The 25,750-nt window shown below is 39.6% G+C and overlaps 1 protein-coding gene across 1 annotated transcript; it reads right to left on the bottom strand.

Moving 5' to 3' along the window:
* Positions 1-25,508, bottom strand: MRPL3 (mitochondrial ribosomal protein L3). The gene is made up of 9 exons (XM_061464563.1): positions 25,275-25,508; positions 24,175-24,266; positions 23,253-23,351; positions 19,444-19,543; positions 17,623-17,683; positions 11,589-11,697; positions 9,187-9,264; positions 7,975-8,052; positions 1-631 (listed from the first exon to the last, which is right to left on the bottom strand). The coding sequence occupies exons 2-9, from the start codon at positions 24,226-24,228 to the stop codon at positions 482-484; spliced, it is 729 nt and encodes a 242-aa protein (XP_061320547.1). The 5' UTR covers positions 24,229-24,266; positions 25,275-25,508; the 3' UTR covers positions 1-481.
* Between the last annotated feature and the right edge of the window lie 242 nt (positions 25,509-25,750).

The raw sequence follows: 25,750 nt of genomic DNA, 5'->3' as shown, positions 1-25,750 counted from the left end.
ACAGAGCAACACATTTCATATGCTTTATTTTGGACTGTTCTTCATAATTCTGTTTGATTTCCTCCCCCTCCCCAGATGCCAAGGCGGATTTGGAAGTTTTTTTGAGGGATCAGAGCTGGCCAGAATACCTTCCACAAAAAAGGAAACAAAAGAGAAACTGAGTTTGTAGCATTCAGAAAACTCAATGGAACCATCTTCAGAACAGCCCTTTTCAGTAAAGTGGAAGTTTTCACAGCCTGAGACAGAGGACAGAAGATCATCGAAGACCACTTTTTGGTGTGCTTTATAACCTACCCCTCTGACTCTCCTGCTGTTTTAAATACAGGTTCAAAATTGACAGTGGTGAAACTTATCACCTGACCAAAACGGCAAGGAGGCGTTCAAGTCAGTTAGCCAAACTGCAATTCAGAGGTTTACTTTTATACAGCACTGCAAAGTTCATGATAGTAACAGAATTGTGCTTTCAAATACGTAAAGAACGCTACGCATATGTGACAGATGGATCCTTGAACTGGAAAACGTCCTCATCATACAAGTCTTCTGGTAGCTGTTCATCTCCATCAGCAAAAAACGTGGGGAACGGAGGGTTTTTATTGTGGTCCTTGCAAGTAGGCAATTTGCTGTCTCTGACCTAAAAAGCAGGAGGAGAAGGGTAAGGTTCACAGAAGATCTTCAAGAAGCGATACACTGGAAATCAAAGAAATCATCTGCATGCATCATTAAAAAAACCATCCAACAGCGTTCACATTACACTTGTTTAGATGAAGAATTCCAGGTATTATCATCAGTCATTTTAGCACCAAGCCCAGCTACTGAATTTAACATTACCCGTCATGGAGAAGTTTTCAAAAGCCCAGCAAACACACCCCACAAAAAACCCAAGGAGAATTTATCAGTGTGATAAATTTATCACGACTGTGAGAGAATCAAAGCCTACCCTCATGAATTCATTGATCAGTATTTTAAAGTATTATTAATACAAACGTGTGTAAGGATGGCTCATTTAAACTGTGTTTCTATGCCCCAGTTCTTTCCTACGTGACATACCAAGTGACATTATACGGTGTAATCGCCTCTTCTACGGCCAAAACATGTTTTGATATTTACAATACAAACTACAGCAACGCATTTTGCAGAGATACGTGCATGTGCTGCATTCAGGCCCTCTGCCTACGGCAGAGTTGACCATCTGAACTTCTTCACCCAGGCATCAGTACCCGAGTTTGCCAACCACGAGGCTTTCAGAAAGTTAATTTCCAAGAACTGTAGAGCCACAGAGAAATCCCTTTCCCTTCCTGACCTCTTTATATGGGGAGCGATTTAAAATCTAGCCCCTGAAACTCCAATCATCTCTGAAGAAAATGAGGAGCTGGAATTATCAGCCAAAAGCAGTTTGTCTGCGGGAGAAGATAGAAAGCTGGTATCTCTGCAGAAAAAGAGCTACCGATTCTCAGGAGATGGGATTTGACTTAATATTAAATTCTTCATTTCTGTATTATTGTTACACGCGATCTTCCTCCCGAGCTGTAAGAATCCCTTTCAGCCCCTATATTCAACTGGATTAAAAAAGAAAGTACAAATAGACTAGACCAAATTTTAGTACAGAGAAGATAAGCTCTCCCTCTTATTTTCGTAGTGGGCTTCTAAAGAACAGGAAGCTTGCTCTTGCTTGACTGCACACAAACCTCACATAGGACAATTGTGACTTACACCAGAAATGAAATAAAACAAGTTTATGCCCACTGAACGTTCTGACAACACGACATTCACCAAATTCATATCTGCTATTACTTGAGCTTTTCCCGAAGTCCATGAGGATTCCTACAGATGAAGCGCACGATAAATCTGACTTAAACTCTAGCTTCTGGCAAACTTGTTTTGCTTGTTTGGTAGGTTTTTCTCTCCTGAGGAGTTCCAGTTTTCTAAATGCAGGTTTAATAAACAAAAGAAAACCTTTTGCGAGGAAAGAGGGGGTGAGAGGCTCAACGTGCTGTACTGGTTAAGATGGCTACTCAGTTTTTCAAGTAGACATGGTCTAGTGTGAGGTGTCCCTGCCCATGGCAGGGGGGTAGAACTGGATGATCTGAAGGTCCTTTCTAACCCAAACCATTCTAGGATTCCTCCTTTAGCAGCCACCTCCGTCTGAACAGGATTCTCTATATACTTGTAAACTGCCCCACAGAATTACTGAAGTACCTGTGCAGCAACTCATACTATCTATCGACATGGAGTAAGTGAGATTGACGTCCAAGTCCAACTGCAACAGCCCCAGCAGCAGCGAGTTCAGAGGAAACCCTGTGAGGCAGCTTCAACAGTGCCAACTCAGCTGCTGAAGCTAAGAAGTCATCCTTCCCTTTCATACATCGCTGCCGTTTCTTCTGCTACATGAAAACACATTTTAACAACTTCATCAGTTACATATTATTCCCCTTGCTCACTTCTTTTTCATTCCCTAATCCTATTACACATCATAACCCTTCTTTGCCAACAATAAATCCCCCTATGGTCTCCTCTACACAAGTTACAGTAACATTAGGAAGATTATTTATTTCTGATGACATATCATACATATCTTATTAAAATGTATTTCGTGGCTGTTTTGCTATTTTGGATTATTTCCATCATTAAACAATGTGTGCTGTTACATACGAGCTGTGTCATTACAGGCACTTTTGGACACCAGGAAAACAAAAGGAATTTTAATGTTTGTTCTCCTATCTTTTTCCTTTTTTTCCCCATCTTTTTCCTTTTTTCCCCCCTCTTTTCCTAGAAAAAAAAATGAACTTCTTATCACAGGGCTTGAGAGTGACACATCTGCGCTTAACTGAAAGCAAACCAACAGCCTAACCTTAATCCTGCATTAGTTCTATCTAAACGAATGTAAGATTTCTGGTCAGCTGTTAGCACTGTCTTTTACATATTAATGTTGAGTGGCATTTTGAAGCTAGTGCCTCTTGTGCGATAAGGAGAATTCCTAAAGCAGTTTTAAGATTCACATGGAACTTTTGCAACAGACCATTGTTTCAGGGGAGTACAATACTGTTCATTTTGCCCCTTCGAAACTCCTCAAAAGGGTTGACAGATCCCAGAAGTACAAGCCACATTCAATATTAAAATGCTTTTATTCTGAGTTGCTCTTTCTTTTGATTGGTATAATTGGCAAAGTATTTCTTTTGACTGGCAAAAAGTCCTGCTCTTTTTCCATCGTCTCCTACATTCATTGCTTTCAAATGCAATTTCAGTTTGACTCCTGGAGCACCATCTCGGAGCATCACTATTAAACTGAACGAATATACCTCCTTCTCCCAAGTTTCAAAAGTTGTTAGACAGATACTATTATTCCCATCAAAATGAAGAACTAAATTTCATTTTACATGAAATTTACTCTGAAAGCACCAACCAGCAACTTAAAACATGCTGTAATTTATCTGTCTTCTCAAGAGAATCATTGAACGACTCCCTTTACATTTATGAAGGTGCAGCATACCAAAGGTCTCCTGGAGGTATTTCCTCACATTCCTGCACAATCATGTCACAGTATGACAAAGGGGTTACACGGTATGCAGCAGCAGTTACATCTGCCTACAGAAGCATGGACACAGACAAAAAGCATGTGTGATCCAGCACAGCTCTTCCCGTTTTCCCAGTAACCTTCTGGGAGCATTCCTAATAAAGGAGTAAGTTTTAATGCTCCATGTTCCTAAAATCCAGTGAATTTAGCTCTCACCCGTAGAAGGAGTTAGGCCAAGAGCCCATCTGTTTATTACATTTCATAAAAGCATTCAACATAACAGAATCAGTGGGCTTGCTCAACTTCTGTATTAATGCTGCTATATATTACAGTAAACTATACTACAAATAAGCTGTATATATAGCAGGATATATAAACTACGGTATATTCTCTGTGAAGTTTTTATATTAAGAAAAATACTAGAGAAAACTGAAATTGGAGCTGGTTGGGATTTTGCCACTAAATCTTTAAAACAGTCACAGAAGGTTCTGTAGACAATTAAGACACTGTAATTTAAGAATATGCATAGCCCATATGTCGACAGCATAACAGTATAAATGAATATAGATTCAGTCATCAATTCCCACAACATACGTAATACGGTCATAAACGCGCATTAAAAGTTGATGCTTAAGTCAGAACTCACATTTACAGCTTAAAATAGCTTCAGACTGTGCTAGCAATCATAGCAAAGGTGGCAAGTTGTTTGCTGAACAGGAAAATGTGTTTAAATATAGAGAATGTCAGAAACAACCTCCTCAGGTGTCATACATTACCTAGCTCCGCTTTTCTGCTAATTTTGAAGCTAGACAGAAAACTGAATCCAAGAATTATGTTCATTTCTGACCCGCCTTACTCAGTCTTAAAGAAACAAACACAAACTCCACACTACTCCATCAGGGTGCCCAAGGTATAAAATCACAGAATCCTAGAATAGGTTGGGTTGGAAAGGATCTTAAGCTCATCCAGTTCTAACCCCTTGCCACGGACAGGAACACCTCACACTAGACTATGTCACCCAAGGCTCTGTTCAACCTGGCCTTGAACACTGCCAGGGATGGGGCAGCCACAGCTTTCTGGGCAACCTGTGCCAGCGTCTCACCACCCAAAGGAAAGGGACAGGGAAACATGGAAGAAGTGAAGGCATCACACTAGTCCTGCATGTCCTCACAATCTGAGCACAGCACATGCAAAGGGAAGACTGCAAAAGTTACCAGCTCAAGCAGAATACTACATTAAAGCAGGAGCGTACTTCAAGTTTAACTCAATTCTAGCATACAAAAGGGTCAGCTCAGTAGCTAACGTGCTAAGCAACTCCTATGGGTTGCAAGTTCCGCCAGAATTCCTGCTTTCTCTACAAGTGATATATTCAAAGTGATTGACACCGAATCAGGTGACTTAAGATAGGTATAAACCACCAAAGATAAACTATAGCATCCTGAATTATAAAACATCACATTCTAGCATCCCCTCCATTATAAAGAATCTACCTGAAAAGGGAATTACTCTTGTGCTTCTTGAGCTGACAGAGAAGAGAACTTTGTGGTAATATAGCTGGGAGAGAAACTTGAAAGCCATAAGCTTCCAAAAGAAAAACTAGCTGCTTTTTCCCTAAAGGATCGACACCACAGATGGCAACTACAGGCCCCGATCTGAGATACACCAAGAGAAATAGGTTTTATTACCTGAGGCAGGCTATCTTGATAGGCACATGCTGATTTTCACATGCTTACTCTGTGATGTTACTTTTATAACGGAAAACTTCCATACACCCTAGCAGACCGCTAAAGTTTCTTCATTTTATTAGACCTCGTCACTGAGAAAGAATTCCATGCTAAAGTAAGCTTTTTCCATTAGTTTTCCTGTTGGTTAGAAACATTACTTATGTCAGTGATTTACGTGCATGCTTCAGCGTGCAGCACAAATGAAACCTGATTTCCAATTAAATCCGGAATCCATCAATCCTACTATTCTGCACTTTTATACTGCTGAAAATGAAACTTCACAAATTGAAGTGCTTCATCTCCGTCTGGATACAGTGCCGAGGCACTGAGTTTCCAAAAATACATAACATACAAAATAAATGTATGCTTTAAGGTGCACTGTGGTTTTAATGGTTACCAAGCAACACCGAGTGGGTACTGAACATAAATGCTTTCCTTTTAAGAGACACACAAAGAGAAAAGTATTATGAGATATTCCACTTTTAGAGCTCAAAGACAGATCCAAATACCCTAGACATTAGTCCTACCTAATTACAGGCATGCATTTAGTGGAATGAACAGTAATTATGAATGCCAATATCCCATAATTTCTCTCCCCAAATAAAGACCCAAATATCTTACAATGCATAGAAAGTCAAAGTCTAGATGCAAACAAGAAAAATGCCTGGAAGAAAGGCATGAAACAAGCTAAACCCACCCCATGAGTGCAGCAAGATTAAACAGAGAAAGAAAACCCAGCCATGGAAGTTTGGGTCTGCAGCACTTTGGTCGACATCTTTCCAATATTGTGTTATGTCAAAAGAGCTCTTCATCCCTCATTCTTCCCATGGATCCTCAAGCCTCATTAATTAAATTAGCTGCAACTCTAAAATACATATGCAAAAATGCACGCTTGAAGATACTCTGGCTTCTAACTTGTAGATAACTATGATGTGAAACATGTTCAAATACAGGTAACTTACAAATATAATTAATACAGATTCTGTCCCTTGCAGACATAATGTTAAAGGATCAGCAAAGCAGTCAGGAAAAGTGCCTTGTACCACTAAGTTAATACTGATGGATTAAATTTACCTGGAAAAAAAACCCAAACAACAACTTCTGGTCTTCAGATAAAGTTCCAATCATCATCCATGATGAGTGAATCCAACAGAATCACTGCTGGACAGGAAAACCACTTAAAGGGTATGCAGCTGACTGCCATGTCAATCAATGTCCATTACCCTCTTCACACCACAGCTGTCAACATGGTTGTTTTACTGTGTATGCTCAGATGGCTTGGACCAGCAATCTCCTCTTAACAAGGCAGTACTGCTGCCTAAAGGACTTGCTCAAGCTAACAGCAAGACTGCTATCAGAACAAACACAGTAAATACAAGGTGTTCAGGGGGGATGTTTTCCAGCCTAGGCAAGAGTAATATCTGAGTGAAGAAAAACACGAAGTGGAAGAAAAGGGTGGAAGTTACCTGATCATGAGAGAAAGCACGCAATACTTCCAGTAGGTTCTTTTCCAAGAGGAAGTGTGCAGTGTCTGAACAGCAAGGGGACACTGATTTCAATAAACCTTCATGGTGTATTTAAGAATAAAACTTATGAGCTGGTAGAAGTACTCTATTCAGAGGCTTAATGGCTTCATAAAGTGGTATATCTTTGCAGGGAAGATGCCCAAGGTATGTACATGCAGTCATCACTGAATCATGTAAGCATGGATTCTAACAGCATGATCAGGAAAATAAGATGCACAACCTTTTGCAACAATTAGCTCTTGCTTAAAAGTGCTATTAAGATCAAAGAATAAAGTCTGGGTATCAAATGTTACTAATTTTTTCAGCTAGATTATGCTGCCTGCATACATAACATTGCAATTTAAAAGTAACACCCTACAACAAAATCACACTTAATTAAAACTCAGATTAATACATATAGCAACCAGGTTCACGGCTCGGGATTAGATAAAACATTTAGAACACAGTTAAGAAAAGGTCATTCAGTCCAATATAGGGACGAAAAACCAATAAAAACTACAGTCTTAATTTATGTCACTGATGGTCATGCCCAGCAATTTTCCTAAAGTTATCCTGAAACCTACTTCTCCTGGACATCTGTTAACTGATTTGCACTATCTTGGGAGAGAAATGTGTAATGCAATCTCCAGGCTTGGGCTGGATGTTACAATCAAAGTAGTTTAGAGATACCTCACTCAGACAAAAAAGGCCTAGTTTCCAGTGGGTGGAACACAACGATAAAGTTCATTTTTCTGTGTGTAAAACACTTAATCTGAAAACTTGTTTTACTTAGTGCTCAGTAACCGTGGAGTTCAGCTTCATAACTAGAAAATACATAACAGAAACATGGATGCCCATAGTAAAAACACATCAAGAACACAATAAACCAGTTCAAAACATGCGAGCTTGATGAACTCTGTAATCTCACCATTGACTCAGGCTAGTGTTAAAAGGGAATGCACCTAGCCCTGAAACACTCAGCACAGGGTTACAGCGACTGCGTTGCTTTAACATAAGCTATGGGGGTGCGCAACCCCAGTGTAAAGCTAAGAACAAGGGGTTTAGAGTAGAGTGGTCTCCTTTAGAGACCTGACCCTAGTGCCCTTTAATCCAATAGTACAAGATGAGATTCTGAAGAAATGAAGATTGCATTCAACCAGCATTTGTTTTGCAAGAAAAGCTGTAGAGAGCTTACAAGCCATCAACAGCAGTAAATTGAAACGAGGAAACATACCTTCACCAGACAACTTGTGTGACCTGGAACAGACCCATTTACATAAATAATGTCATGTTTGGTGTTGACCCTCCACACCTAGGGAAAAAAACAAGCAGACATTGAGCTTATTTGGTTTATATATTCCCAGTTTTACAAACAATAGTCCTGTAAAGCACAAACTGATTAACTGGAGGTGGCAGTGTGGGCAAGAGGATTATTCTGTAGAGGCCTAAGCTTGCTACGGAATTCAGTCAGATGCTACTCTGAGTGCACAGCTTTCTAACGCAGGAGTCTATTAAAGGGCTTGTGATCAGGCTGTATTTGGCCAAGCAGCTCTTTGTTCAGTGTAATACCAATCAAGCACCCAAGTTTTCCCTGTAACAGCAGAATATTTTTTAGTAAACTAGAGGCTACCATGCTTTTTGTGTAAACTACAGAGCTTGCCTTGAGAGACAGAGAATAGTAGCTGTAAAAGCCCAAGAACTGCTGCAGCAATGTACACATCAGAATCTGGACAGATTGAAAGTGAGGACCATGAAAAAGTTAGGACTTCAAACAACTCAGACTTGGGTTGGGTGTGAACAAGCAAAACAGGCACGAAAACATTAACTGAAAGTCACCAAAAGCCTGATTGTTTTCCCACTTGAAAGGCAGAAGTCAAGGGATACAGTGAAAAACAACACAACAGATGTGGAGGCACCACCTGAAATTCCAGTTCTCAGGGTACCCATACGCAAAGGGAGTTCAGATAACTTGTGACCAACAAGAAGACAGGAGGACACATTTGCTGCTCTTGTCTTTCCAGCTTGCTTAGCTCAAGATCATAGAATCACAGAATGGTTTGGGTTGGAAAAGACCTTAAGATCATCCAGTTCCAAACCCCCTGCCATGGGCAGGGACACCTCACACTAAACCATGTCACCCAAGGCTCTGTCCAACCTGGTCTTGGAACACCGCCAGGGATGGAGCATTCACAACTTCCCTGGGCAACCCATTCCAGTGCCTCACCACCCTTACAGTAAAGAATTTCTTCCTTATATCCAATCTAAACTTCCCCTGTTTAAGTTTTAATCCATTACCCCTTGTCCTGTCACTACAGTCCCTAATGAATACTCCTGTCTGGATTCTGACAGGAATGACAGGCAGTACGCCAACACAAGGCTACATGGCTAAGTCCATTGCTTGGCAATGCAACCAGGTTATACAAATTCTAGTATACTCAGAACTCACCTTTAATCCAAAAGATGTCCTATAGATGTTACCCATTTTACCAGGCATTTTCTTTCCACGATAAACTTTGGAAGCTTTCTAGACGAAAACAGGACCAAAGAAAAAAAAAAGTAAGGTAACTGCAGGAGGTACACTTAAAAACTCAAAGAGGAGCACCAACAAAAATCTACTGGTATTTCCAATGCTGAAAACATGTACTGTTGAAAGGATCTACTATTGACTAGCATTTTAAATACCTCCTACTGGAGGTTAGATATTACTCTAGATGTTGTCTGAAACACTTTACCTCAATCATAAAATTGCTATAAATACTGCTGTATCAACAGAGGAATTGTAGCTTTGATTAATACTTATTGTGTATAGATTCGGAGCAAAATCGACACCAAACACTCACCTCTAGCATGGATTGCAGCAAAGGGAAATTTGTTTAAACTACTTGTGGATGCTACCAACACATCTTCAGAGCACTCCTGCCCTGGGAGTCTGCCAAAATGAAGACAATACTGCAGCTTCCCCCTCTCCCTAACCCAAGATAAAAGGGGACCTGATCGCTCCCTACAACTGCCTGACAGGAGGTTGTAGTGAGGTGGGGTCGGTCTCTGCTCCCAAGGAACAAGGGACAGGACAAGAGGAAACGGCCTCAAGCTGCCCCAGGGCAGGTTTAGATGGAGCTGAGGAACAATTCCTTCCCCAGAGGGTGCTCAGGCATTGGAACAGGCTGCCCAGGGCAGGGCTGCAGTCACCGTCCCTGCAAGTGTTCACACAGCGTGGAGACGAGGCCTCAGTGCCATGGGTTAGTGGTGGCCTTGGAGTGCTGGGAACGGTTGGACTGGGTGAGCTTAAAGGGCTTTTCCAGCCTGTTTCACCCTGTGATTCGCTCAATTTTATAGTGATGTAAACCAGATTTTATTTTAAAAGCATGTATTTTTGAGAACAGGGTTTTTAATTACATTCTTTCCTATTGCTTAGGAAGGTTTCTGTATCTGTTTTTTTGGCTGGGTATAACTCAGTAAACAAAGGTGGAAAAGCAAAGGCAAGAAGAAGTGCAGTAAATTCCACACTATTATCGAGGGACTTGTTTCAGTTTCCTGCACCACTCTGTTATTAATTAATAATGGGGTTTGGTTTTCTTTTTTGTGTGGTGCTTTTTTGTGGGTTTAACGTCATTAAGAATAATTAAACGTCATTAAAAATAATGACTTCCGGAAACCGGCCGCAATAAAGTCCTAGGAACAGGATTCTGTACTGATGAATCCAGGATTACAACAACATCCGAGGTGGCCAACACTACACTGCAAAGTAAAAATGGAGGCATTGTTTTCCCCCTTTGCATCCTTTCACTTTGTTTCCTCTTCATCCATCACACCTATTCCCAATATTATTTCCAATTCGAGACACTTGGTGAAATTACATCCAGCATTACTGCTTAGGAAAGTTTAAAAAAAACTAAAGAGGGGTTGTCTCATAAAAATGAACTCCACCTGCTAAACCAGAAAGTGGTGTATGTTCAAATATTTACATTCTGCAGCCTTCAGAGGTAACAGTGCCTAGGTATAGAATTCATTTTCCAGCAGAAATGAAGGACTATAAATCAGTAGTTTATGCTTTCACAGTCTCAATTACTTTAACTCCATTTTCTGCTGCCTTTTTGCTTTTACTATTCTCTTGAGCATTATTAACAATACTCGTTTAATTTTTATTTTGATTTCTCTAAGAAAAGCACAGACATTTCAAGTTCAGTGCTGCGACTCAGTTGGTCTTGATGGTGCATAACAACGCCAGTTTGCAAAAATCCCTCTTGGTTCAGCCTCAATATTGTGCAGCTTTTAAAGGGACAACGTTTTAAATGAATCTGTTCCAAAGAGCTTTTAAACTAGTATCATTTTTAGTTTCAAACCTAACAATGTTACTTTGTACTCTACTTAAAAAATACTTAAAAATCAACAAACTATTTTGGTAAGCTAAGAGTTCATTAAGCAGCTACACAAGCCAGGCAAGGTGACAAAAGCAATCTTTGAGGTCCTGAAGAATACTACCACATCTGCAGTATTAAATAACATTTAAAGCCTTGCCAATCTATAAATGCTGTGATGAAAGATTCTGAGAACATTCTTTGAATCATTAAGACTATTTCTCTCAGCTATACCACAAAATATCACATTTTGCTCAGTTAAAATAGGTTTTGCTTGCTTACCAGCAACACAGAATACTCGTAAATCAAAGCCTAAGAGAACAGCTATGTGCACTGCTCATTTTACAGGTTCTGTACTTCCCTTGGAAGAGCTAAGATCCCCTACTACCAGAGAGTAGATGGTAACAGCTAACTATTGTTTTGTGTTCGTTTTTTGTAAGCACTTCTAAAAACACTGAAGAATGTTGAAACAGGAAATGAGAATCCTCACATTGGTAGATATTGCTCCAGGACGCCTGTGAGTTTTTGTCTGGCCGTGGCTTGCAGGCTGGCCTTTAAAGCCCCATCTTTTCATGACACCTTGAAATCCTTTACCAATTCTGAAAAGAAAAATCATTAACAAACAAACCTGGGTTAGTAAGACTTCAAGTTTCCAGCAATAGCATTCATTTTAGTCAGGCTCATGATCTTTTTACCTTTGCAAAGCCCAGAAGAGAGAAGAATGTATTAAATAAATAAACCTGTATTTTATATCTTAAACATGTTCTAGTGCAACAATTAAAAGTTGCTTTACAGAATAAGAAGCATTAGAAGACAGCCAAATAGTCAAAAGGTCTAACAAAGTGCTCCTTGCTGTGACAGTCCTTAATACAGGGTATTGCAGTGAAGCTTTCACCAAGTGAACACCAGAGCAAACAAACAAAACTTCAACCAAAACACCTGAATAAAAAGCAACTGCTCAATAACACATACCAAAACTTAATAACACCAAGAGAGGAAAGAGATGGCTGCTCAGACTAGCACAAAAATAAACCAAGGAACATTTCCACGCTATAATACACTAACCGCTTGAAAACAGTTTTGGGTGTAATGAAAATATTTAGCTCTAGTGACCTGTACCCATCTGACAAATAATGTCTAACCCAGCACCACAACAAATAAAAAGATTTTCAGAGTCCATTCCTGAATCACTGAGGCACATGATGGCATTACTGGCTTTGGGAGTTTTCAGCTTACTGCGGTGACAGACTCAATAGGAAAAACTGCCCCACTACTGCATAAAAGAAAAGCCAATTAAAGTGTGTGTTTAAACTGGCATTACCCCTTTCCAAAAGGAAAAGTCAGCCCACAGGGTTTATGGCAGTGCTAATTATTTTAGTAGTTTCACAAGATGATCCTTTTCCTCCAATGTCTAGAAATCCTTTCTCTGCTAATGCACTTTGCAATGTCCTAGTCCTATTTGTTAAAGCATTAGGACCTCCCGGCTGGATACGAGCACACATAGAGCACTGTATATAGGGGCTACATTTTGCTTAGTCCCCTGATCAGAAAAGCACTGCCATTAAAAACTCGAATAAATATACAAATGTGGAAAACACCAACAGTCACAAAAACTGGGTTCTTTCCTCTTCCACTTGAAGAATTCTCCTCCGATTGCTTACCCAGTTGCTCAGAGCAAGTCACAACACAGTCAAACCAGCCACAAAAAGGAAAGACTCTCTAAAGCCACAGAAACGTAAGAAAACAAGACTTGTACAACAATGGTGTCTGTCTCTTGGGTTTCCCCTTCCCTGCTCAGAACCTAGTGGTCAATTCCAGTTAAATTTGACACAGAAGACATGTAATTGTTTAAAATAAGATTTACTGGCAAAAAAAAAAAAGCCCTGAATAGTTTCCTATAACTAAGGAAATGCTAAATCGTGATTAAAGTAGCAATACACTTGTTTGGCTTGCCAGGTGGCAATTCACGCATACGGTTGCCACCAGCAAGAGAGTCCTTCCAGGCCAACAGATGGTGGTGCAACACTGGGATATGGAGAGGGTCAAGGCTATGCAAGGGAGCTGAAGGCTTCTGTGGGAGGAAGGACCCGGGTTGCCCAGGATCAATAACACAAGACAGAAGCCTAAAGGATGCAATGCTCTGTTAAGCAGTTTCTCAGGCATCAACTTACAGTAAAAGCTTGCAGTGATGAATACGGTAGTTGTAAAGGAAAAAAAAGGCTTAAAAAATACTTGTGCTTTCAGCCATGGCACTGCCAAGCTCTGGTATTTTCAGAAAACATGAAGGTTTGTCAAAGTGGGATCTTAATCTATAACCAGATATTAAACACAATTAGTATAACTATTAATACACTGAAGTGTACTGAAGTAGAATGTTTATCGTCCTGCTTATACTTGTAATTTCTTGCTAAAACACCTTCTGCCTGTTGTCCTGGCTTGAATCAAGGACTTACTTATTTGGCTCTGACAACGGCAACATTAAACACCATAATCTGAACAAAAACCACACGCACAAGACCTGTCTTTATTAGACTTGACAAGTATAATGCCACTGTTGTTCACTACATAGAATTCACTCACTTGTTTTACTTAGCTTCACTGAAGCATGATTACCTGAGCCTCAGGAAGGAGCCACAGGCAGCAATGATGAGACGCAAAACTAAGACACAAATGTTAAATGAAAGAAAAAGAATCTTTCTCCAGAATAAAAAATAGAGTTTAATTACACACAGTTGTTCTAATCTGACCTGCGAGAAAGCAGCTGTTCAGGTCAAGCACCTAATTTTGTATAAAACCTCATTTTCCAGGTTTGATACACGTAAAATGCCAGTACCTAATAAGACAACTTTCATTTAGAAAGCTACGGGAATAAAGAACTCTAATTAAGGAACAATTTAGTGTGCTGCTAACTCTTCAAACCTGGCTAATTTAAAAGACAATTATTCAGATGCTGTAGAGGAAAAGGATTCCAAGTACTTAGCCAAATAACTTCAGACAATTGCAGAGCATACTTTTAGGCTCAGATTACACTGTTAATTACAAAGCTTAAATGAACCATAAACCCATCACAATCACCACTTAATTCTGGCACATTTCAAACAAAACTATTGTTGGCTTTTTCTTTGGAGTGACAAAATTTCTGAGGTCCTGAAACGTTCATGAAACTGGCTGTGAAGTGGCAGGAAAAGGAGGTATAACACAACTCCATCTCCATACCCTGCTGGGCTACTGCTGTAAGGCATGGTCCCACCTTTCCCCGTCCCCACAGTTTGGACATCTTTCTACTGATGCAGAACTTCACTCAGCCGATCAGCAAGCCAGGGTATGCAACTGATCCAGCTGAAAACCAACCCACACTGGTCCTCATGCAATTCAGGATGCCAGTACCAGCGATAGAAGGGGGATGGGAACTCTGTAGGAGCAAGCACCACCTCCCCTTTGGGCAGCAGCCTTTACTATGCCAGCTTAGGGAGGTCACAGAAGCACAGTCTGTGAGAGAAGTGCTTCTCAACAGTGCCCAAAGCATATCAGGGCTAAGCAAGATCATCAGGCCACAGGAATTCTGAAGTTTACTTCTGTCCCAAAAAAGGCACCAAGCCTTTCCACAATTTTGAAACAGATCTCTGAAGCACCAAGGAAAAGCCTTGTTATTACAGACTGCTATACAACATAAGGACTGAGCTCTTACACTGCTGAAAGTAAGTGCTAAGGAAAAAAAAACCAGCACTACAGAAGACTGACAGCATGCAGATGCACTGCCTGTCAATGCTCTAAAAGCTACTCTTATTGTACTGAACAAGTTATGAGATTCCAAATAAAAACAAACTGCTTACATCTTTAGCCTTCCTGTTTTTGTGAAAGTGGTTTACGTCACACAGGTATAAATAAATCAAAGCATTTCACAAGCCTTAGACCAAAACTTCTGCAAGGAAAGTTTAAAAGCAGACAGTCCTAATAAATAACCACCCTACACTTCACTAACCAAAACAAGATGCTAACCAAGACTTCTGAAATGTAGCGCAAGTATTTTGTTGAAGCCACAATAACTGAGAAAAGCTTGCTCATTTGTAAGGAGAGTATTTTTGCTTGACATTTTGGCAGAAGGAAGCATGCAAAATGGTATCTTCCTCATTGGAATCATCAGGAGTTGGTCAAAAATGAAAATATCCTTTATATTCTGCTATATTATCTCCTCCTTATGGTGACATCAGTTCTCTTTCTCTCCCTTTTAAAGGAATAATTAGAATTGATAATGCTGTTTTCAACAGCTCTGCTAGTTTCACCTATATGGTTTCAAACATTGCATGTCAGTGTTTCCTCTAGTAAAACAAAATTACTGACCATCTTCAATATGTAAAGTATATATTCATATAAAAACATTTCTAAAAGCTTTACTGGCAGTGATAGGAAGTTTTAGGAATTATATCTTTTAAGTCCATAATGGTTGGAATCAGGAAAACGGACACTGATGGAGGAAGGAATGGAAGTCAAACTGTGCTTCCTACTGTAACCAGCATCTTAGCTTTCACTACTGAAAACAGGATTTTAGAAACTAAGATGCAAAGGGTTATTTCAGCCTGTGGATCAAAGCTCCCCAGGTTCCCTCTTTGTTCAGCAGGGAGAAGCTGGCTCCTCTTGAGGTGAGGTTCAGAACACAAGTCTAATGTGAAGCACATTCTCGTTTTTCCCTCACAGTGCAGCCCAATTGCATTCTCAAGATAACTTCTTTTGTCCTTCACTGAAGATTTCTCAGATATTTCTCTGGCATTGTGAAATCTGTACAGAAATGTATTAAAATACTTTAATTCTTGCCCAAGAGTTAAATGTAGCATTCTAGACAAGTAGAAATTAAGAAGAAACATGAAAAGCAGAAACCAGAAAGCGAGTTAAGTCACAGAAAAACGTTTAAAACCCACAGATATAGAAGACCGGAATGACTGTACATACGTACTGACAGAAAACCTCCGATAAAAAAGGAATGAAATTATCTCTCTTTAGCTATAGAATGTTCTCCTTCACCTGTACAGGAGGACAACATGTAATACGCTACCAAAATCAGCAGTATAGACAAAAAGCTAACTTCTCAAATGGGATCACATAAATATCTAAAGAAAACAGATTAGAGACAACAAATTACAAGATAGGATGGATTCACTGAACATTCCCAAGAGCCCAGCCTGTTTTTAGGTTGCTGGTATTTTCAAATACACATAGCAAAATACAAATAAGTACCCTGTGGCTGCTTACCAGTATCTTTCACGTTGCTGAAAACCCCGTTTCCTAGTTCTTGAAACGCTTCTAGAAAAACAAAGCTTTTCCTCATTAACAAAGCACGACATTTAATTTACATGGAATGGCTGTATTCCTAATGACACGGTGCTTTGCTTTGCAAACAAGCTATTGTCTCATATAGGCTGCTCACTGAATGCAATTTAGAAGTTGAATGAATAATATATCAGATTTAATTATTACATAAGGAAGTTTGACATAGAAAAGTACTAATTCCAGTCAACTCCTCTGCTTCCTTTCCTCAAGAGGGTGCCCTCATAGGTGCAGCTGTATTAGAACTGACTCCTGGCTACACTGTCGTGGTTGGTTTCCCCATATACACAAAGCCCTGTGAGTCACAGTAGACATTTGTAAGTATTACACACATTTAAGACAATTACAATGGGAGATATTTCAACAAGGCCAGTTGGGTATTATGTCCATTACATGCAAAATACAACACCAAATGGATAACATTATCACTGTAACACAACGCACTAAAAATACACTTCACTGAATATACAGAGACAGGAGTTCTGAGCAGTGGAAATCATGGACGTAATAGAAGAGGCATCATTAGCCTTTGCTGCAAGATGACAGTTTATCCTTGGACACCCTTTACCACTCTAATTTGGCATTTGCATTGGTCTGAGAGGAAATCATTCCTCCCACGTTAAAGACCGTTAGCCATTGCTGGCAAGGAGATGAGTTGGAAAATGAGAGAAAACAAAAAGATGAATTTGACAGCTCTGTGGTCCTGCTAAACGTATTCAACTATCTTTTTGCTCTTCTTTCGGTCCACATGATACCTCTTTTGCATCTCTTCACCAAATCAAAATTAAGCAGCCTTTCTGGGAACTGATGTCTTTCAGCATTTATTCCCCACTTCCGCATCCCCACACATGCTGCCTTATAAACCTTTTTGCCCATGCTAACCTTGAGGACCTCTTTCTCAGCTGTTTGTCAGGTCCTTCCGTGCTAATTGTGTATGTCCACCAGACAGCACATGCAGAACCACAGCCCTTACAGTATTATTTATTTACCTACCATGTTCAAAAGCGAGCCTCAGCAGAGAAAGAGATTTTGGTATTTCTGAGCCAGTGACTGAATGGAACTTCTATTTCCTGACCCTACCCTTGCAACTCTATTTCAGCTTTTGTGAGCCATGAGTTCAAGTCAAAGTAGAGGGAGAAGAAAAGCATTCAATCAGTCTATTTGAAAGATGAACTGTACATGTAAAATCATTAGGTACCTACGTTTTTGCAGTAACATCCACGAACTGCCCTGGGCGGAAGTGAGCGGCATACAAAGGAGTACCTTCAAAAGAAGAGGAGAGATCATGTTCAACCAAGTGCTGAAATCCTCAAACCACTACCCAGTCGCTACCATCCAGGATAACTACAGTCACAGGAAAGGAAACAAAACTTTGTTTTTATTCACATATTATTTGTTCTTCTTTATAAGCCTCACTGACTAAACCAGATGCTTTGTAGTCACTACTCAAGCATGTTCCTCAGTTCCTAACCCAAGTTCAGATGGGTAGGAAGGAAGGCTGGGGCTTTACTCATATGTTGCACTTTAGACCAATTGACACAAAGCTCCAAATGCTTAATTAGTTAGGACTCCAAATACACCAACTTGGCAAGAAAACAGAACATGCTCCACTTACAACTACTAGCACTTTACGAGGTGTTGAGAGTGCGGCAGAACTACAGCTTCATCCACTGGGGTATTATCTACACACTAACCTTTAGCAGAACTACCGCTACAGCAGGTCAGTGACTGCAATTCCATTCATTCCCCTAAGTGCCTGCAGTATCAATGTTTTAATTTTAATTACAGATTTGCCTTCAGCAATTCTTCTTTCATCCAATTGCATTATCCTTTTATTAACAGCTTAAAAAAAAACTCATCCAGGATTGATAACATATTTCATTAGATTTCATGAACTTCAATCTGAAGATCCATGCAGCTGCATCTTTAACAGTTTCCAGCCTGTTTTAAGTCAACTAAAACCAGACATTTGAATTTCTTCATGTTCACACCCATTGTCATGCTGTTCGCAAATCTCTATGAACACAAACTGAAATGATGTACACCGCTCCTAAGTCTCAAGTATAAAAATCCTCATCTTCTTCCATGTTCTATTTATATGACCCATACACAGCTGGGGTAAGATGCCTGTCAACTGAGAGAAAATCACGTACATGAATGTTGTTACATGCAAAATATGGACGCTGCAAAATTGGTTTATTGAAAACCTGGAATTCTGCTTTACCCCAAGGTTTTCATATATCAGTCCAGAATTTCTCTCATGTCAGATTTGGTTTCTATCAGATACAGCACTCTCTTAAAAAGGTCTTTGAAAAAACCTTCCCTAATGGCAAATAAAGATGTAATACATTAGAATTTCCAACCATACATAGTTCTTGGGAAAATACCTGTGATTTTCAAAAAGCACAAACCGAAAGCAACCTAAACACACCCACTAATAAAACCTTAAACACATAAAACTTTTCAGTAAATCTCCAAACTTCTAGTATTCATTTGCAGTGAGAACGTTTGTTGTAACATGTTTTAATGTGTTTTACTTGGCAATCTGTCAGAAAAATGCCATATATGACAGCCATAAGTCTTACTTCTGAAGGCACAAGAAGGAACAAACCTCAAACTGGTAATTTAGGCTCCTGAGAAACATTACCACAAAATTCTCGGTACCCCCCTCATAAGGAGAATCAAGAGAACTTCACGTAAATGTATTCATGTTTACCCCAACAAGTCAGTCAAGGTTACAGACATTTATTTCTTAACTCAATGTTCATATTGACTAGCTTAGAGCAGACTTATTTTCTAATTAATGGAAACGTAATATCCAGAAGAAAGGAAAACTCTTACTTCTCATCGCCTGGAAAGTAAAGCCCATGTTTTAGCTTTCCCTAAGAAAAAGGTTTGCTTGCTCAATGACATAGAAATAAGAATTTCAGCAAAATGAAATACACATCAGAACTTGGCTTAGGTCTACCGGCGGCAGACGGTAAATCATTGCGGATATAACATTAGGAGTTCAAAAAGATTACCTGGTTTAATGATGGCATCATCTGTTACATTAAATACTGACACCTTCTGCTTCCGTGGTACTCCAGCTTCTTTAAAAATTTCCATTGTAGCCTCCGATTTCTGCAGCAAGGAGCAGCCATAAAGAATAAGTGATCTTAAAACACTTGTGGATTTCTGTTAACTAACTATGCTACAGCTACCTCGGATAAACAAGAGAGACATGAAGATTTCTAAGATCAGAAAAGGGAAACCAATCATCTAGAACACACAGAACACATTACTGCTTTTTAATGACCTTCCAAGAGTTGTGCAGTCATTTAAAAGCCTTTTCTCTTTTTCAAAGCTTCTAATGACTTGAGTTGCATGCCACCATGAATCGAATTTATTGGATTTAACCAACGAAACCATAGAAATACAGCCTGGTCTTGGAGAAACTTTGTGAAATGCTTCACTTCCCACAGAATCTTGACAGAAAAATGAAGAACGTGTTTCTGATTCCGGTATTTTCAAGATATGCAAGATACACTCAGTGTCAAACTACTGCTGACTTACTGATGGGGATCTCTTCCTGTTAGAGGAGTCTGACAAAGTTAAAAGTGCTTAAAATTGTTCTGAGCTCTTTTTAACACGGCAACTCACAGAACAGCTGATGACTGAGACGATACCAAGTAATGCACAAAAGTGATGCAGGAAAACTATGGCCAGAGGAAAACAACGCAGCTCATTTTTCTTCACATGAATTATTCTAGAAAGCAATTTAAGCACCTGACAGTCCTGTCACACTCGGAGAGGCACATCTCTGAGGTTCACTTCTCGGCGGTTCTGTGCAGTTCTCTCTCTCGGAAATAATTGTGTGTATGTTCAGACAAAACATTGCTAATAACTTTCAAATGGTTTATTTTGACTATCTGCACATGTTGCTCTTCCTTTTGGTTTTAAAAATCTGTCAGAAAGTGCTAGAACAGAGGAGAATGTGAAGAAGGAGGGTGCAAGATGATGATGACCTCTGCCTTAGACACACAGCAGAAATTTTAACTTCATGAAGCTGTCCTTATTTGAGAAGAGTGCAGATACAAAGTCCTTGAGAGGTAAGAGATTCTTTTGACTGATTTGTTGAGTTCATAGCACATAGCACTTCAAATGCCTTTTTAAAAAGAAAAGTCCTCAACTAAATACACCTCCCCATAGACCACAAAAATTTGAGGCATCAATGGAGGAGAACTGTATTAACCTGTAGTACCATACATAAGAATGAGAAAGAAATGAATCCCCTTTCTACTAACTGCCAACATATCAAGCCTTTACTTCCATTGCTATGTAGAACTGCTGCCTTAGGTGACAGAAAGGGGAGCTCTGTGCTCAGTACAGGTGTCTGGAAAGAGCTACCACAGCTGAGGAAAAGCACAGTGAAAGGTAGAAATCACATCTCAAGAGTCCTGCTACAGCCTTGCACTGTTTTACTTCAACAACAAGCTACCCTCAAACAGTCAAGTCAGAGAGATGGATTTCTACATACAAAACAACGCAGTCTATACGGAGCCTTCCTAAAAAGCAGCACTGAAGAGGAGAACACCGAGTGAACTCTCACATGTTCTTATTCTTAAAAATCCCAACAATATCTCCCAGTATTACAGGAAAACGATGGATATGCCCTTCCTGAAGGGAAGCGTATCAAGTATTTTTGACAAAACAAAATTGTTAGGACACTGACAGGATTGCATTTAAAAAATCATGAAAAATCCTTCACTTTTAACAGCCTGACATCCAGCAAGCTAAACAGGGAGAAAGAATCTTGCTAAAAATGCAATACCCCTTTATAATTTTTTAAGCAGTTTGACACTCAGAAGAAATGCATGAAACTCTTTGTTAGTAAAATTACTGAGGGAATCATTAAATTGAATTCATTAAAAATCAGTAACTGTGAGCAATCTCAGCAAGACAGATGTTCCTATGAGGAGTTAACAGAAGCTAAGCTGATAATGCTCCTACAATACAGTATCATTCAGCTTCCTTTTCATTCTCACTTTCAGACACTTCAGAGAAAAAAGAAATACATAAAAAGACATATAAACACAGGAGAGCAATGATTCAAACCTGCAGCTAAAACACAGAAAGAAATCATTTATTAGTACCTTAACAAGTAAAACTGGCATGCCAAATTCCTCCTTATAATGTATCTAGTTTATACAATGATGATGATGACAATAATAATAATCATAGAATCATAGAATTGTTAGGGTTGGAAAGGACCTTAAGATCATCTAGTTCCAATAATAATAATAATAATAATAATAATAATAATAATACAGAGCTCAGTCTCAGGCCAGGTCCTCACCACAGATTGATCTAAGGATATTTAACGAATTTCTTTATTAAAATGAGTCTAAGTTCAACCAAATCAATAGGAGCTAACTTGGGAAAAGTTACGTCCAAGAGAGTCTTTAACTTAGTCCAAACTATTAAAAAGTCCTTGATTTGACTTTTTAGGTAGTTTGGCTTTGAAGAATTTTCTGAGTTTATGAGAGCTGTGTAAATAGAAATTTTCTATATACCTCCCTTGCTTCCTGCACATTTTTACTCTGACAACATATTGAAACACTGCTAACAAAGACTTGCTGAAAAGATCAGCTGTGAGGCATCCAATGTGCAAGATGTAACTTGAAAACTATTGTTCACATGAGCCTTGCACGTCTTAAACCAAGGTTAAGAGGAAAGAAAAAACTGAGCCGTCACTTCTCCAGGAAAAATGTCACACTTGGAAAGTTGAAATGGACTGAAGTGAGGCTAGAAACCTGAAAAGTAGGAGCAATGATGGTGAAACATGGCATAAACCCACTGAATAGAAGATACCTTAAAATATAAGCCTGCTCAAAATCAGAATATACTATAAAAGCCAACAGATTTATCAGACGGAAAAAGCTCTTTCTTCCCCACCTCCACGAAAGTAAAAGCAAGTAACGGGTTTATTTTGAGGTTCTGGGACAACACTGTTTGAAAAAGGGAAACACCATGTGCTGAAAAAGCCACAGTCACCAACTTATCAGGATTCCTATTTTTCACTCGCTAGATTAAACAAGTAAGTGTCAGGATACTGCAGGAAGTGAAAAGTTGTATTTTATAGAAATAAGGGTTCATAGTGCAATCCTTTGAGAGAAAGCTTTGTTCCTGCTTTGATCTATAACTTAGTTTTCCTCCTCAGGAATGACAGCTCTGCTAGACAACCTTAACCCCTGAACGTGCCTGGGAATTCCACATCAGGCAATTGTGGTGTCTGAACAAGTGAATGGTTTTGATACCGCTGCTGATGAGCTACAATCATGAAGTCTTAAACTATTCATCAGTAAAACTATATACAAATTAAACAATCTCAACAGACCTGTTGAAAAAAGAGTAAGCTAGAGAACAATGTCTTCTAAACAACCCACGAAGCAGAGCAAGCTTACAACAGGCCATCAAAGCAGGTACCTCACAGTTCTTGTCTCATATTGCTTCCCCACAGACATAGTGAACACACATGTTCCTACACTGCTAATGGCCCTTCAGACCCTTTCATCAGCATGGGATACCACACACCAAAGCAACTTCCTAAACCTACAGCCTTCCCTAGACAACCAAGAGCCAAACTTTCAGGAAGTTCTTGCTATTCTCTTACCCAAGAATTGACATTAACATTAAGGAAGTAAGCAAGGGCAAATGTGACAGATGACCAATTCCAAAGCATGCGTGCCTGCCACGTAATCTTTTAGAGAAATATACCTATGCCATTTTTATACTGTAGTCACAACAGAAACAACTGTTCTAACAAAGACACCCAAAGTGGTTCACTTACAGAAAAAGGAGATGCGTTTTTGCCTCCAACAAGCAGCTGAGATGTTTTTTTACCCGACTCTTCTTTTGAAATGTATCTTAAAACATGACAATCTTGCACCTAAGGAAAAACAGTATTTATCTGAGTATAAGCAGATGTGTATGCTTTAAGAACATATCAAGAGACTATCAAAACAAGCGAAACTAAGTCAGTCTCTGTTTTCATTTGTATCCATATAATATAACAGGAGATAGAGCCTACAGGTAGGGAAGCATACCTTTATACCACAGACATTCTTTTTCCAATCAATTAAAGGCTTACCTTACAAAAAAGCCCCATGAGTATAATGCAAAGGATATGTTTATAAATGCTCTAGGAATCAAATACACTTTTGCCTGCAAGATCTGCAAACCCCCTACTGCATGCAGGGGCAAGGCATACAGGAAGAACCCACATTTTTGACTCCTGCTTCTTTGCTTTGTAAACCTGATGTCCTTCACAGCCGTGGTCCATCTAATGGCAGCAACAGCTTCAACACAGTAGTAGCTGCCACAGAATACGAAGCAGCAGCTTCAGGGCTATAAAGGCTCAGAAACCCAGGTAGAACTAATCCTGAAGTGCCTGAAAGTGGCAAAATAAAAAAACCCAAGTCAAAGTGGGGTAGTTGACGCTAGCTTTGTGCTGCTTCCCGTCTTCCCTCACCTGAGTAATACTACACACAGTTCTGCAGCACTTCCATAGCTGAGGCAGAAGGCAGACTGCTCTGGTGTTGGGATATAAACAGAATAGCCATGGTGTACATGTATGCAGAGTTGAAAGACACCTTCCCTTTCTTTAGGGATTTCCTACTCTGTACAAGTGATAAATCTCACTTTTGCCTGAAACTTCTGGTTAAGGAACTGAATATAGTGTAGGAGATGAAATTCATTATTATTTATTTCACCTTAAGCAGTGTGACAGCATGTTTTTTTCCTGACTTGGTCCATATTGGCATCATTCCCAGTTTTACTGCAATAACACCAACTCTGATGGAATCTGTAGATCAGAACAGAACATGGATGCACACTTAATATTTGAAAGAGCCCATCTCATAACCTGCAAAGTCTCATTAACTTTCCATCGTTCCTAAAGAGTTGAAGGAGAAAAAAACATTGCTGACTCCCTTTGAGTAGGCTTGGAATAACATGATCACTAATTTTAATCCCACTCGCAGTAAAGTTCTATCTGTTCCAGCTGTGTTTGACAGAACATGAAGACTAGTTCCCCATTAAGATTAGAACAAGCAGCAATGCTTCAGACTAAATTGGGGGGGGTGGGGGTGGAGGAGTGTGTCTGGAAAATACAACACCCTTGTAGAATATTAGAGCCAAACCATTGCAAAGTTTACTGTAGGAGGTTCCTCCTATCCCAACCTTTGCATGTTTTTGTCACTGTAACTGTACAGCAAAGGCAACCCGTCAAGTCTGCAGCATGAAAAAGCAGAACACAAGATGAAAAATAAATGCTTTCAAGTTTGGAAAAACGCTCTTTGTTCCAGTTTCCTCTGTCACACCTGAGATCTTCTTGTGGATCCGCAGACTGTCAGGTGGTTGTTTGGGGTCCAATGATGTGACCCTTCTGAAGGCTCAAAACCTTTCTGTTATGTTCTAGTCCACCAGACTTTGGGATCACTGAACTTCTATGCAGTGTAGTGGGATGTACTATACACTACACCTTCAGAGGCCAGCAATACTTACAGGAACATTTTCACCTTCATGTACTTCATATTCTAGGGAGTCTGTTCTGATGAATTCTTAGTTTATTATTGTGCAGCGGTGGGACTGGCCAAGTGCTGACCTTGGCTAAAAGTGACATTCTTACAAGGTTCTTAAGGCTTTATAAAGAACTGCCATATTACACTTACTTATTCACTAGGAGACGTATTGGATGATGGAGGTCAAAGCAAAAAGAAGAACACAAGACACAATCCTGGTGTTACTGAATGCAACAACACAACAACAATTTCAGTGTAAGTTTGATCTTTCATAAGGGATACTTTCTTACCTGGTTTCCACTCATTCACTGGCCACGGCTCGTCTTTCAGAGGGCACAGCTTGCTGGCTGTCTGAGCTTGGTATTCCTCTGCAGCTGACTTCCTGAGGAACTCGACATTCTCTTCAGAAAGATGCTCATGCCACCACGTTGCACTGTCAATGTGCCTCACTATAAGGCCCAGCTGCCCCCTTTCCAGTGGTGGGAAAAAGCGTTAAGTGTCTTATCAGTTCAAATAATGTCTCGTAACACATATATTCATAATGTAACACATACCTCATATCACAATGCAATATAATACACAGTCATGAAGACCCGAATTACACTAGCATACTATTCAACCTCCATCGCTCAAACTGACCACCCTCCAACACCTAATTCTTTGTCATTCTCTCATCTAACTTTTAAAGTATTCCGAAATACGCCAAAAGGGAGAAAGCAACACCAGATCAAACAATCACTACTTCCGGGAAAAACAAAAGCTAGAC

This window comes from Pezoporus flaviventris, unplaced genomic scaffold (genome assembly GCF_033815535.1).
Source record: "Pezoporus flaviventris isolate CSIRO_AGI_PZ_B2104156 unplaced genomic scaffold, CSIRO_AGI_Pfla_v1 ptg000037l, whole genome shotgun sequence".
In the NCBI taxonomy this organism is placed as follows: Eukaryota; Metazoa; Chordata; class Aves; order Psittaciformes; family Psittacidae; genus Pezoporus; species Pezoporus flaviventris.
This window is presented reverse-complemented; position numbering and strand designations above follow the sequence as displayed.